Source organism: Oreochromis niloticus, linkage group LG3 (assembly GCF_001858045.2).
Source record: "Oreochromis niloticus isolate F11D_XX linkage group LG3, O_niloticus_UMD_NMBU, whole genome shotgun sequence".
NCBI classification, from domain to species: domain Eukaryota; kingdom Metazoa; phylum Chordata; class Actinopteri; order Cichliformes; family Cichlidae; genus Oreochromis; species Oreochromis niloticus.
This window is the reverse complement of record NC_031967.2, coordinates 39148165-39162958: the sequence shown is the minus strand read 5'-3', so window position 1 is coordinate 39162958 and position 14794 is coordinate 39148165. Positions and strand designations below refer to the sequence as shown.

Below are 14794 nucleotides of genomic sequence, written 5' to 3'. Positions count from 1 at the left end.
AACAATCGCATGAGTGCTACTTGTGGGTGAGTAGCTTTGACATCTTGTATGAAATATTTTGCAGTTACATATTGTCTGAGACATTATAGCTGTGTCCCAAAACGTTGGCTGCATCCTTCGGAGGACCTGACCTTCACAGTCTACGTGGGCCGGGTCCTTCGAAGACCAAGAAGGCCAGAAGTGCGAAGCTGTGAAATGAGACTGTCTAGCCTTCAGATTTGCATCACCGCTGTCTCGGTGGGGTTTAATAAACTCAGCCATCTGCTCCTTGCTATCTAAAATATAACAGGATGCTGGCATAAATTCTCGACCATCTCACACTCCTGTTTAATCTGTTTTCTGTTTGACATTTATTCAGCTGTGTGAAAATCCCAGAGGAACCCACCCGGGGGATTAATAAAGCTTTATTTAATCTAATAATCTAATAACTTGGATCTCAGCCAAACCGATTTACTCCGGAAAAAATAAAACAATAAAATTTTTTAAGTTATCCGAGTGACTTATATATCATGTTTAACCTGAGTAGCGAAACAGCGGGGGTCTGAAAACGATGAAGCCGGGAGTCCGCTGCTCGAGTGACCATTGAACCCCCTGGGTGGGTAACAGACGTCTCCGAAAACGTCGGCGCACTTTTGCAAATATGCGATGTCTTGATAAACCAAGCAGATATTTGAAATTTACACAGCTACTTTCTAATTCCTTAAATGAAGGACGCATTTGTCGGCCGCATTTGAAGGAGTCGACGAATTGGGACAGCCTTCGTTGCCTGGCTGTGGGGTAATCGGCCTTCAAATGCGGCATTGGGACACAGCTTATGTGTTTCTGTCCTTCTGTTTATTGCTGGATTTGTGGAGCTATAATTCGGCATTAATTTTTCTTGAAATTTTTTCTTGGCACTGATTCTTCTTACTCATGCCAAAGTAATCTGTATTACTTCTAGATTATTTATTCATCAAATGTTAGTCCCATGTAAAATGTGGTTCTGACTGGATAATGCTGTCATGTTGTCATGTGACCTATCACATGTGATTTAAGGTGGCACCACCCTGCGTTTCATTGGCTGTATCCCAATTCAACATCTGCAGCCTTCAAGTACGCAGCCTTAACGGTCCAAAGGGCCGCGTACTCAAAGACCGCTAAGGCTGGAAGTGTGAGGCTTGTGAAATGGGACGGTCACGCTGCCCAGGATGCCTAGCAACCATGATACTAACAGCTGGAAACATTTCATACAGCTTTGTTTGACAGAAGTGAAGGAGAACATATTTTGTTCATTTGTTTGTTTGTTTTTATATGAGCTTTGTGTGATTTGATAAGTATCTGAGGCATCTTACTTTGGTAATGTAAATATAATATGGCCAATATTAAAGTTATTATTATATTTATCATTACAGCAGCTTAAACTGTGTGTCAAATACTGAGTTTCAGTAAAGATTCAAGTTGCAGTTATTTATATTTCCTATCACCTTAAATCTTCACTCAAAGACAAGTATCTTTGACAGTGTATATATAGATGTATTATATACAAGAGATAAATATTGTTCTTTTAATATGTTGGCATTATTACATTTGGCTCAATGCTTACATATATTTGTAAAAAACAAAATGTACAAGCTATGATAACTGTTTCTGATAGAATGAAGATCAGACTGATATATGAAATATTCCTTTATTGGGTGAGAAAATCAGACCATGTCATAACTGCTTTAAGTCATACAGAATAGATATCAGAGCCTTAAACAGGCTGACTTCTGCTAAATGGGTCAAACTGGGCAGAAAGTATACAAACACATAACATCCTTATAGAATATGATGTAACACTATAGATCAACTTACCTCAGAATATATAAAGCATATAAACAATTACAGCAATATGATGCAACAAACACAGCAGTGCTACTAATCCAAAATACTCAAAGCTTCATAGAACTGAAACAAACATTTATTTTTAGCTCCATTCTGCTGCTGATACATACTGTAGGTTTCTGGACATTAAACTTGTTGCTGCCTTTCATAGTGTGTAACTTGAAGGCCCTGAGTACTTTCTCCCACACTGAAAACACTGGGATGATAACATTATTTGAACATTACCTAATAAGACTGATTCAGGACAGACAATTAGTTATGTTAAACTTTCCTAGCAGTCCTTCACAAACAGGGAACAGTCTGTCTATTCTCTCCATCTGTCAGCTGCTGCTGGCTCTTCCTCCTCCTCTTCCTCACACACTGCTGAGTTTGTCCTGGTGGATCATCAGGGGTGCAAAGCCTCACAGATGATGTGCAGCAGTGGGTCCCTCAGTCTGTCCTCACTCTGGACACTTGCAGTTGTCACACATGGAAATCAAATGTGTGATAAGCTGCAGGATTCAAACACAAGTGTAACTTATAAATACATGTTCATACTTTTATTCCACAATCAGAGAGAAAGAAACAGAGAGAGAGTGCAGGACAGACAGACAGGTGACAGTCTCAGGTGTACACACTGCTACAAAACAGCACAAGAGAAGGAGGATTTAGTGTTTGTGTTATTACGAGTGCTAAACAAGAAGAGTTCCCAGATGGTCCAGTGGACACATGTGTGACTCCTGTGATTAAAGCATCTTTCTTTCAGCTTAACGAGTGAACCGTCAGCTCGTTCAAACACACGTTAAAGTCCGTTTGGCTCGACACCACCGAACAGAGGCAGCAATATAACATAGCTAACATTAACAGTGCAGTGAATCCTGCTTGTGCCGTCATATTCAGGACTGCAAACACTATGAAGTCTGGGATATGTTGGGCCATGAAGGATACACCGACCCACCCTTAGAATTCAGCGAAATGAAGGACGCATTTTAAGCGGCCTTTGAATTGGGACAGCCTTTGTTGCGTTGCTGTGACATAATCAGTCTCAAAATGCGACCTTTGAGCCTGCAGACCCTGAAATGGGATACAGCCATTGTATAATGAGCAAGTGCAAGTGTGCTTAAAACACCATGTAGTAGATGAATAGGGAATGTGAATTTTTGGAGTGTGATGACTGTTGAGTTTTTTTGCTACAATAATTGACAATAAACAACAGATGTTGGTCTTATCTGGGACACAGCACTCAATCAAGCGTTCCAGCTTGTACTTAAACCACCTCTGTGAGTATGTGAGTATGCTGTTTAACATACATGTTTGCACAACAAACTGTTGACACACCAAAATGTTTGGACTGGACACTGAAAGTAATTGCTAAATGTTTCCAATAACTTTTACTGAAAACTGAAATAAAACTAAATCTTTTCTTCTTTGAATTTTTCGTGAAGTCTAACTGATGCTGAGCTGTGATGCTGAGTGATCTCAGTGAACAGTGAGTAGAGTGTTCTTGTGACTGGCTTTGTGGTGGGAGTGGAGCATTTAGTTGACATTGCATCATAATTTACAGAAAAGATGGGAGGTTGCCCAATACAAAGTGCTCTGCACATTGACTCAATCGATGTCAGTCTTCTGCATTTCTAAATCATTCTGTTATATAAACAGGAGCTTAGACTGCAGTATTTCTAAAGGTAATGAAAGTCTGGTTGTTGTGTGCCAAGAGAAAAGAGGGCAGGAAGAGGTTGAGGAGACAGGACAAAAAAGGAGGCTTTTCAGTAAGACCAGTCTGTCTGTGTATGTGGAGCAGAGGTGCTGGCTGATGTTACTCTTGGCCAGTCTGAGTGTTAGTAATTGCTCAGTGAGAGTGCTACAGGATTTTCCTGGCTAAACAACAGCTGAAAGGTGTGACCTTTGGTATTCAAGCTAACTGTGATGCCACAGTCACTCATTTAATTTATTAACATTATGATTCTCTGCACTATTACTCAATAAAAATCCAAAAACCTCTAACAAAAAACAGTACATGCAAACACATTGGATGTAATGTCAAAGGTCAGTCAAAGGTCAAATTCTATAAAATAATAAATTTTAAAAAATCTATAATAAGGCATAAAAAAATTTAATCTTTAACTTGAGTTTATTGGCCCACATTTCTATTGGGTTGTTAAAAAAGTATTTTTATATTTTGAAATACTAACTGGGTTTAATTAATACAGTATTTTATATGATTTAATATTCAATCAGCTGTTATTTTACATATACAGCAAGCTGTATAATTTAAATATATTATAAAACCATACAGCAAGCTGTATAATTTAAATATATTATAAAACCAAATTAAAAGTTCATCTTATTTTAATCCAACTCCTGGATGTGCAGATTTCCTGCTGTATAAAATAAATGACCGTCAAAGGAGCGGCTACAAAGTTGGGTTTCCACAGGTTGCTGACTCTACCTTAAACTGTGAAAGTGTCACGACCGCTGCTGCTGTTGTTTTACCAGTGTGTGTGGGCTTAATGCTGTCAAAAGAAAGTGGCAAGCCACAATTTCTTTCAATATACATTTAATGGGTTTTGGAAGCCAAAAAAAAGTAAATGAATTCTATTATTAGTGTTTAATTCTGATGCATATTAATTAAATAAAACATAAGATTGAATGAAATCATCAGTTTGTTTTGTTTAATTAATTCAAATCAATTTAAATATGAAGTGCCAAATCACAGCAACAGTCACTTCAAGGTACTTTTTATAAGGTATTATGAGAAGCTCTGAAAGACACCGAGCGCTAAAGAAAAGTAAAATGCTCCTAAAACAGTTAAATCATCTATGTGTGTTTGTGACTAGTAGATAATTATAGGGCTAGTTGCATTAAAGGAACATTAAGGGTTGTTACAGTGCTAGTGTGGCTATGTGTGAATATGTGTTTTTTAGGAGGTGGAAAAACTTTCTGTTTAAAAACTATTTGCTCCTGTGACTGTTCGAAGCGCTAAAGAAAAAGCAAAATGCTCCTAACTAGTTAAATCATCTATGTGTGTTTGTGACTAGTAGATAATTATAGGCCTAGTTGCATTAAATTAAACACTGTGTGGGGATATGTGTTTTTAGAAGTATCACAGTTTATTTCTAAAAGAATACATGTTGTTTGTGGTATTCTGTTTAAAAACTATTTGCTCCTGTGACTGTTCGAAGCACTAAAGAAAAGCAAAATGCTCTTAACTAGTTAAACTAAAAGTAAAATACTCCTGAACTAGCTAAATAAAATCATCTATGTCTAAATAACAGAGCTCTAAGAACAGTTTAATTAAAACACATAATGATTTCATTAAATAAAACACTATTAAACAGATGTGTACTCACATGACCCCCCGAACCACATGCATGAGCAAAGTCCGTTCATGCGGTGTAAAGAAGCTCCGTTCTTATGCTGTATAAACAATGTGTATAAAATGCACATATTTTGCATAATCCTCTACTCCCACATCAAAACATAAATACATGCTACAGTATACAGTCGTGACCAAACGTTTTGAGAATTACATAAATATTGGAAATTGGAAAAGTTGCTGCTTAAGTTTTTATAATAGCAATTTGGTTCTGCCTGCTTCTAATGATGTTGATTCATTAACAAATCTTTTTAATAATTACTGTCTTTCTATTATTGATAATATTTGTCCTATTAAAACTAGACTTGCACCTGTTACAAAACCCTCGCCCTGGATAAACGACAGCATTCGCTGCTTAAAGCGTGTCTGTCGTAAAGCTGAGCGTTTGTGGAGAAAGACTCGTTTACAGGTTCATCTCTTTCTTTTAAAAGACCTTTTAGTTTCTTTTAACGCTTCAATTCGTGATGCAAGGGCTGCTTATTTTTCAAACCTAGTCTCTAGGAGCAGAGGTAACCCTAAGGTTCTATTTGACACAATTAGGGATATTGTTGCTCCGGCTTCTGCTGCTGTCCCTATTTCTTCAAATGAAGACTGTGAAAATTTTCTCTCCTTCTTTGTTGAAAAGGTTAGCAATGTAAGAAGCAACATCTCTCCCTCCATGTACCATTTGCCTGTTCCGATTTTAATTAAGCCTGTCATATTTGAAAGATTTTCACCAGTGTCTTTACCTGAGTTGTTGAAGCTGGTCACTTCAATGAGATCATCCTCTTGCCCCCTTGATATTTTATCTGGGTCTTTACTTAAAAATGTTTCTGAGTCTATTGGTCCTAGTGTTCTTAAAATTCTTAATGCATCTCTACTCTCTGGTCAGGTCCCTGTTTATTGTAAAAGTGCTGTCATTCACCCACTTTTAAAAAAAACCTAAACTTGATCCTTCTTTGCTTTCCAGCTACAGACCCATCTCAAAACTGCCTTTTATTGCCAAGATTTTAGAAAAGGTTGTGGCCAAGCAACTCACGGATTTTCTAGATGAACACAACGTTCTTGATAAATTTCAATCTGGCTTTCGTAAGGCTCACTCTACCGAAACTGCACTTCTTAGAGTGTCTAATGATATTTTGATGAAATACGATGCTGGAGAGTGCACTGTTTTGATGTTGCTGGATCTGACCTCTGCTTTTGACACCGTTGATCATCTTATTTTGTTAGATAGATTAAACCACTGGATGGGTGTATCGGGTACCGCATTGGAATGGTTTAAATCCTATTTGTCAAATCGATTTTTCTGTGTGGCTATAAGATCCGCTGTCAGCTCTCTTGCCTATGGGGTGCCTCAGGGCTCTGTCTTGGGACCATTATTGTTTTTGTTGTATTTACTCCCTCTTCTGCAACTTCTTAGCTCTTTCTCTGATATTTCATATCATTGTTATGCAGATGATATTCAGCTATATATCTCTTTTAGGCCACCTGATGTTTCTAAGCTCCAAATCTTGCAGTCCTGCTTAGATTCCGTTAGAGATTGGCTGGCTGGTAATTACCTTCAACTAAATGCTGATAAAATGGAAATCATTGTCTTTGCTCCTGAGAAATTTGTTCCCCTCGTGGTTAAAAATCGAGGCCCCCTTGCTTCTTATATTAAATCATCCATTAGGAACCTTGGTGTTACATTTGATCCAGCTCTGACGCTCGACACACACGTTAAATCTTTGGTTCGCTCTTGTTTTTACCATTTAAGAAATATCGCTAAGCTGAGCCCCATTGTGTCACGTTCCGAATTGGAAATGATTATTCATGCTTTTGTTTCATCCCGCTTAGACTATTGTAATTCCTTGTTTACTTGCCTAAGTAATGCCTCCCTGGAACGGCTGCAGGGCATTCAGAATGCTGCTGCTAGGCTTCTGACAAAGCATCACAAACACTCCCACGCCACTCCCTTCCGGATTCAGCTGCATTGGCTCCCTGTCAAGTTCAGGGTCCAATTTAAGATCATAATCATGACTTATAGGGCCCTGCACAGTGTAGCTCCAACTTACTTAAGTGATCTTCTTCTTTCTTATCACCCCAGCAGGTCCCTGAGGTCTTGTGACCAGGGGTTGCTGGTTGTCCCGCATACAAGGTTAAAAACAAAAGGTGACAGAGCGTTTGTATCAGTGGCTCCCAGACTCTGGAACTCGCTCCCTTTGAGTTTGAGATCTGTGGACTCAGTCATGTCTTTTAAAAAGCAGTTAAAAACCTATCTGTTTAAACTCGCTTTTGGTTAATTTTGTTTTGGATTTTAATGTCTGTTTTCTGCCTCTGTAAAGCACTTTGTGATTTTTATCTTGAAAGGTGCTATATAAATAAAATTTTACTTACTTACTTACTGAAAAGGAAAGGCCAACACTGACACTTTGCATAAATGTCATGTAATTGTCGATAAAAGCCTTTGAAAAGTGCTTCTCATCATATTTCAGTACAAACTTTATGAAAACTAATATTTGCGTCATTTTCAAAACTTTTGGCCGCGACTGTATATGTATGAAAGGCATGTTGGTCATCTGAGAAAGCCAAGCAACAAAACTTACATACTTGTTAAACTAAAAGTAGCTGCAGCACACGAAAAAACGTAATCCCTTTTTAATTTAACCCTTCATTCTCACACCGTGCTTCCAGGTAGTAGTTTTTTTTTTTTTTTTGAAATGCAGGTTTTATGATTTTCCTCTTTTTAGCCACACAACATTTTTTTTCTCCAAAATCCTTATGACTCACAATCACATTCCGCTTTTTGGATTTAAGTTCACATTTTCAGTAGACCTGGGTAGTTAAGTCTTCAGGACCTCGTGTTCCAGGAAATGCTTCAATTCCAAGGGTTGTGTAGAGTGCTCCCAAGGTCTTGGTCTCCAGATATTTGTGGTGGTCATCTCTGTTCTCACCCCAGTGTGCACCTGCCAGCCACTTCTTCTGACTGCTACTGTAGCAGCAGAAGGCCGACCAGAGCACTGAAGGAATATTTATCTTGTTGTTCAGTAAGCTACTGTCACTACTCGCACTGTCACTAGGTTTTGCTCCAATTACTACAAAGCCTTCCATTTTTTTATTGTTAATGCAGTTTTCATCCAGAAAGCGTTTGACACATTTCTCCATTTGGTTCCATTTTCCACGATTGAAATGTGACTTTTGTGGAACAGCGTTAGTCAGGGTAAAGGTAGATATTTTTTCAGTTAAATCACATGCATAAGAGTTTGGAAATAAACGTCCTCTGTCAAACTTTTGCTGGTTGTAGTGGTCATAATCAGTGTTTACAGCCTGGTGTTTATAGATGATGTTGTTGTCAGCTCATCTCATATTGTCATCATCATCATCATCTGAGGTCTTCAAGCTGTGAAAGCAAAACAAAACAAAAAAGCCATGCATGGGAGCTGGAAAATGGACTTAATGAACATTTAATAACTGATTGTATAAAATTTTATAATCTAAAAATAATATAGGTTAGCTTAGGGTAGGGTGACCATATTTTGTTTTTCAAAAAAGAGGACACTTGGCTCAGTCAAGAAGAGCTTTAATAATACAAGACACTGCTAGCATAATGGACAGGTTTTTGACGGGGTTCCCACACAAACGCAAAGCAGGAGATGAAGCATCACCAAATATGTTTCTAAACCAACTTCATTGTAAGCCAAAGACTAGAAAATATGGTGAAGCATAGCTTCACTTTGGCTTCACCTGCACAAGTGCCAATGTAGGTCTCCCCGACAGAATTGCTTTCCCCTGCGTTAGGGGGCTGGGCTCTCCAAATCACAGACAAACAGGATCCCACATTCTTGATTTTTAGTTCACAAACACTTCTTGTAATAAATAACTACTCCTGACATTTTGGAGATGTTAGGTCTTTATATAGTAAAGTTACAGTGGGATACAAATAATATCAGGCTGATCCTGCCACGATTTGTTCCCTCGGTTCAAATCATGAACAGTATCCCACAGCTGTTTATGTTTTTGAACCCATTTTGCACAGAGAGGCATTTTTGAAAAATGTATTGACAGCAATGTTGAATATTATTACACAGGAAAAAAAACAACTACACGTAAAATAATTAATTTAGAAATAGAAAGGCAGAGGCGTCATCTGCATAAGAAAAATTACCAGTATTGGGCTGGTAAGAGGGAAATTTCTTTTGCAGTTCATCTGAAATGATGCACTTGCGCTTTGGGATCTTTTAAACATCATTAGGTACGTTGCTGCGCACCGTCCGTCCCATCTGTGAGCGCAGATTAAGCGCTCACAAAGCATCAGTTCAGGGATGACCTCAAACACATGGGTCCTCTGTCGGACTATAGGAAAACCCAGACATTTTGATCAGTCTCAAAAGTCCCCCGGACGCCCCAGACAGAACGTGAAAAGTGGACATGTCCAGGGAAAAGAGGACGGTTGGTCACCCTAGCTTAGGGTGTAATCTGTACAAATTTTATCTGATTCTATGGTCCTATTTTCAAAGCAAACTTTAGTTGACAAGACTGCTGTTACATAGGAAATGTACTAAACAATGCGCAGTTACAGTGTAATGGGAAATTTATGTAGAGATCTCAGTAAATCATTAACAGGATCACTGAACAAGTGAAAGTTATTGTTAGCAAAAGCAGATGCTACAGTTTTGGACTTAGCCAGTACACCGTGGAGCGTCAGCTATGATGATGCATCAGCTCTGATTTAAGTGGTTAACTAAGAGTCACAGTAATAAATATATTTTATCTCAAGTAGCGCTACAGTGTCAACATGTTTTGTTACAGCTAAAAAAGATGTATTAAAACTGACACCTGTGGTTCAATCATCCATGGGTGCCTGGGTCCTCCACCTGCACTCCCTCTCTACTTTGCAGCAGAAAAAACTGGACTCTTGTTGTGGGTGTCGTACAGCGTCACAAATGTTCTGGTGTTTTCAAAAGTCTGGCAAATCAGTTTGTATCTGTTTTTGTCAAGGATCTCCCCTCCCTCCAAAATTTCTGGGATGTTTTGTGGAGTTTGCTGCAGAAAAAACTCCTTACATTCTTCCACTGACTCATCACATTCTTCCACTTACTCATCACAGTCTTCCACTGATGTCACCACTTTAGTTTCAGTGGGAATGATGGACAGAAGGAGGAGAGCAGCGAAAGGCAGGAGGTGATGCATCATCAGCGAGCCCTGTGAAATCAGGTGACAGGAGAACAATTATTATGACATTAGTCCTAAGTATTAAACGTACTTCCTTTACTTCTTTTTTCATTCGAAGTCAGTGTCTATTCTAGACATCCAGTAATATAAAGAGGTGAATTCTTTCGATCGTGTAGAGAGAGTCTGTTATGGTAATTTGGTATGATAATTTAAAAAGTATAATTCTGCTACATTTTATTCTGCATTTCATGTTTAACATGTTTTGGAATAAACATCTAATTTCTGTAGCACCTGTCAAAATTTACTTCTAGTTTGAGAAAAGTTCAAAAAAAGGCCACAATAACAGAAACACTAACTGGTATAACTGTTTATGTCAATTATTTCATGCTGTTAATTTAGGTGATCTTTATTTTCCTTTTTTTTAAAACTTTGTGCAATGTTATTGAAAGGCTTACGGTGATTTCTTTAACGTAACACCTAAAACAATGACCAGTATAAATATATATAATAATTATATGAGAATATGTAAGATATAAGCCATATAAGACAGTGTGGGGCCCGCCCCCTAGGGGGGGCGCAGAGCCATTGCGGGGGGGCGCTCGGACACTGCTAGCACAGGGCGCTCACACAAACGCAAAGCAGGAGATGAAGCATAGCTGCATGTTTCCAAACCAACTTCATTCTAAGCCAAAGACTAGAAAATATAATGAAGCATGTCTTACCTTTGGTTTCACCTGCACAAGTGCCAAGGTCTCCCTGCAGAATTGGTTTTCCCTTCGTCAGGAGCACGCGCTGGGCTCTTCAAATCACGGACAAACAGTATCCCACATTCTTGCTTTTTAGTTCACAAACACTTCTCATAATGACTAACTGTTAGTCATTATGAGTCATTTGTGCAGGTGAAACCAAAGGGAAGACATGCTTCATTATATTTTCTAGTCTTTGGCTTAGAATGAAGTTGGTTTGGAAACATGCAGCTATGCTTCATCTCCTGCTTTGCGTTTGTGTGGGAGCCCTGTGCTAGCACACAAATGACTCATAATGTAAAAATGGTCTGTAAATACAGCATGTTTCCTAGCGGAGTTATACATATCAACATAGTTATAAATTACAGTTTGTTAAATCACACACTTAATTTTTTAAATAAAATTATTCACGACATATGAGTGGACAGACCTGGTGATAATTGCGTGTGGTACTGCTGAGCTTGTATGTGGTATGTGAACTGTTATACTTTAAAAACAAAACTGCTTTATAAGTTAAGTTTTCTTTACTGACCCATCCCATGCCCCTGTCATTTCTTCTCCAGATCTGAACCAGTGTAAAGGTTGCAGTTCAAAGACCTGAGGTATGAAATTCTTTTCAGATCAGCTGTGATCAATATTTTTTGGAACTTGATAAATAACAATAAAAGCTGTAATGGCTTCATTAGCATTTTGTGTAAATGTTTGTGTTAAAATTATAGCTTTAATGAGGTCTTTCTACATTAGTTTTAGTTATAAAGTATGTATATGTGTACATATAGTATGTATATTTACAGTACAGTATGTTGTGTTTGTTGACATGTTTTCAGGTGGAAGCAGAATTTGTGGATTACTACTGCTCCACTTGTTCCAAGGCTTTTTGCACAACTTGACCAATACACTGACCAGCTCATAAAAGTCTTCAAGAAAAAAGGAGGCGCTGCAGGGAAGAATATTAGACAGGTTTTGGCCCCTGCCACACAGGTGCGTTATTCTGTTGGTAGCACAATATTATGGTGTTATAAAATCCCTTTCGTGTTTAAACAGCTAGTGTATGGTAGCTGCACAGTGTACCTACATTTATATTAAGCAAGACAAAGTTTGGTACTCAAAACTTTGGAAAATTAAAATGACCTAAACATAAGTAAAATCTTATCTCTCAATTTCGGGTTAAACCATAAGTGAATGTTTAGGTCACTTATGGTTTAAGGGGAGCAGGCCCCCCTTCCCAAAGTGTGGGAGTGGGCCCCACATTTTGGGAAGGTCTGGACTAACTACTCCTGACATTTTGGCGATGTTAGCTCTTCATACAGTTACAGTGAGATACAAATAATATCAGGCTGATCCTGCCACGATTTGTTCCCCCTGTCTAAATCACGGACAAACAGTATCCCACAGCTGTTTATGTTTTTGCACAGAGAGGCGTTTTTTGAAAAATGCATTGATAGCAATGTTGAATATTATTACACAGGAAAAAAAAAACAACTTCACATAAAATAATCACACCGTAACGCCTCTGCCTTTCTAAATGCAGGGACAGTAGTTGCGTGTGTCTATGTAAGCGTGTAAAACCTGCAGATAGTCAGAGTAACAGTATTTTGTCTGCCATTCTGCAATTCATCTCATGTAAACAATAACGCCGCACAGCGTGATGTGAAAAAAGGCACATACCTTTGACGCTGTGTGATGAACTTTGTATTCCTCGTCCACACGTAAACACAAAAAAGGAGTTTTAAAAAAGGAGTTTGAAACACGTTTATGTGTGGACGAAAGGTCCAAACGCACAGAAACAGCTGCGGTTTCAAAAATACCCGTGTAGGTGTGGACGTAGCGTAAAAGAGTTAGTAGTTTATTTCATTACTACCTGTAATTTATTGCAGTTTACTTGTATTTGCTTAATTGTTTACTAAATGTTTGAGGTGTGAAATGAACCGCAATGGAGCAAAATATGGGTGTGTGTTTGGAGGATCGAGGGGGGGGACATTTTTCTTGTAAAACAAAGGGGGGCCCACCAAAATAAGTTTGGGAACCACTGCTATAAGATATCTAAGAGATACACACCAGTTCTTACCATTTCAGGTTTACCTTATAGCAGTGGTTCCCAAACTGTGCTAGCAGTGTCCAAGCGCCCCCCCCTGCAATGGCCCCACACTTTGGGAAGGTCTGCCTCATAGGTTCACAGAGTAGTGGAAACGAGATCGTGTGCAGTGTATAGTTATCCTCCATAAATATAAGCTAAGCTTAAAGAGGAAGTAAATAGAATTACTCAGCAGTTTGCCAAGGGGTGTTAACCCTTAGATGCACACGTGGGGTCAAAAATGAAGATTTCTTCAAAATCTTTAAAATGAAAAGTTGTAATATTTTCACATTCCAGGTATTCCTCATAAAATATGTTTGTAACATGAGGCCATTTGCATTTTTATTTATTTTTTCATTAATTTAAAAAAAATGCAATTTTTGTATCACTACCCCACTCTTCCACAAGCAGTTCCTATGGAATCTTCTATGAAACTTTCATTCTTAGCAACTCTGACTGACCCACTTACACATATGATGGATCAGGAATTAATTTTTACACAGTAACATACATGATTTATAGTCAGGGCTGCACAAAAGTGGTCCGCAGGTGCATATTCACTGTCAAAATAAAAGAAATTCATCCTCAGTGATTGTGTTACAGTGGATGAACAACTTGTGCCTTTCAGACGGGAGACCCAGCTTCTGCAGTGTATGTCGAGCAAGCATACAAAAGTGATACGAGTGATACAAAAACTCAAATTTCTTAAAATTAATGAAAAAAAAATAAAAATGCAAAGGGCCTCATGTCACAAACATGTTTTATGAGGAATACCTCAAATATGAAAATATTACAACTCTTTGTTTTAAAGATTTTGAAGAATAACAACCACGTTTACAGCAAAATGCATTGTTTCTATTTGGGGTCATTTTTGACCCCACTCGTGGAAGAGTGTAGGTATTGGTAGGTTGTGCATCCAAGTTCTGATTGTTACCAGTTTTACATTGTATTCAAAACATCTATGGTCACCAGGGGCCTGCCATACCTTCCCTTTTTCTCTCTCTTTCAACAAACAACACACAATAAGGTCATAAATGGATGAGTGAGGCACTGGAGAAAATACTTAAAGGTTTTACAATAATTTGACCTTCTTCTTGTCAAAGACAACAACTTGAAATGTACTGTCACAATAATGCGACTTAATTGATTGAAAATAGTGATACAGCAGTTTTAGTTTTATGGTAAGCTACTTTATTTTATTTTCAGCATTTTCCGCTTTTCATGTTTTTCTCTGCAAGATTATGTGTGAAATACAAGGCCATCATTCAGTTACTGTCCCTGTCACTCTGTCGTTTCATGTTGTTTTTGTGTTACCGCTCTTTGTACATTGCCAACAGGCAAGAAACCGAATCATGTTAGAAATGAGATCTAATTAATCTAATAAAAAGGGGGAAGGTTTTTAAGCATTTGAAATCTTTATCGGCAGATATTATCTTTCTGCAAGAGACACATATTAAAAAAGACACAAGACAGATTAAAGTGCAATTGGGTATCTCAGATATATCAGTCACCATTCACCTCGCATGCGCGTGGTGTTGCAATACTCTTTGGGAAGAATGTCCCCTTCCAAATGACTTCTATGGTTACCGATCCTCTAGGTAAATACATAATGGTCTCTGGTACCAT

The 14794-nt window shown here is 38.2% G+C and overlaps 1 protein-coding gene across 1 annotated transcript; it reads right to left on the bottom strand.

Annotated features, from left to right (window-relative positions):
• Positions 1 to 7594: 7594 nt before the first annotated feature.
• Positions 7595 to 11229, bottom strand: LOC109199398 (uncharacterized). The gene is made up of 3 exons (XM_025904933.1): positions 11220 to 11229; positions 10067 to 10269; positions 7595 to 8503 (listed from the first exon to the last, which is right to left on the bottom strand). Exons 1-3 carry the CDS (start codon positions 11227 to 11229, stop codon positions 8003 to 8005), a joined length of 714 nt encoding a protein of 237 aa, XP_025760718.1. The 3' UTR covers positions 7595 to 8002.
• Between the last annotated feature and the right edge of the window lie 3565 nt (positions 11230 to 14794).

Excerpts from the sequence above, each read along its gene's own strand:
- LOC109199398 (XM_025904933.1), bottom strand. Across the intron at positions 8,504-10,066 it reads CAGTTTTTTCTGCTGCAAAG|GCTGTAAACACTGATTATGA; the intron begins TAGAGAGGGAGT and ends TATAAACACCAG.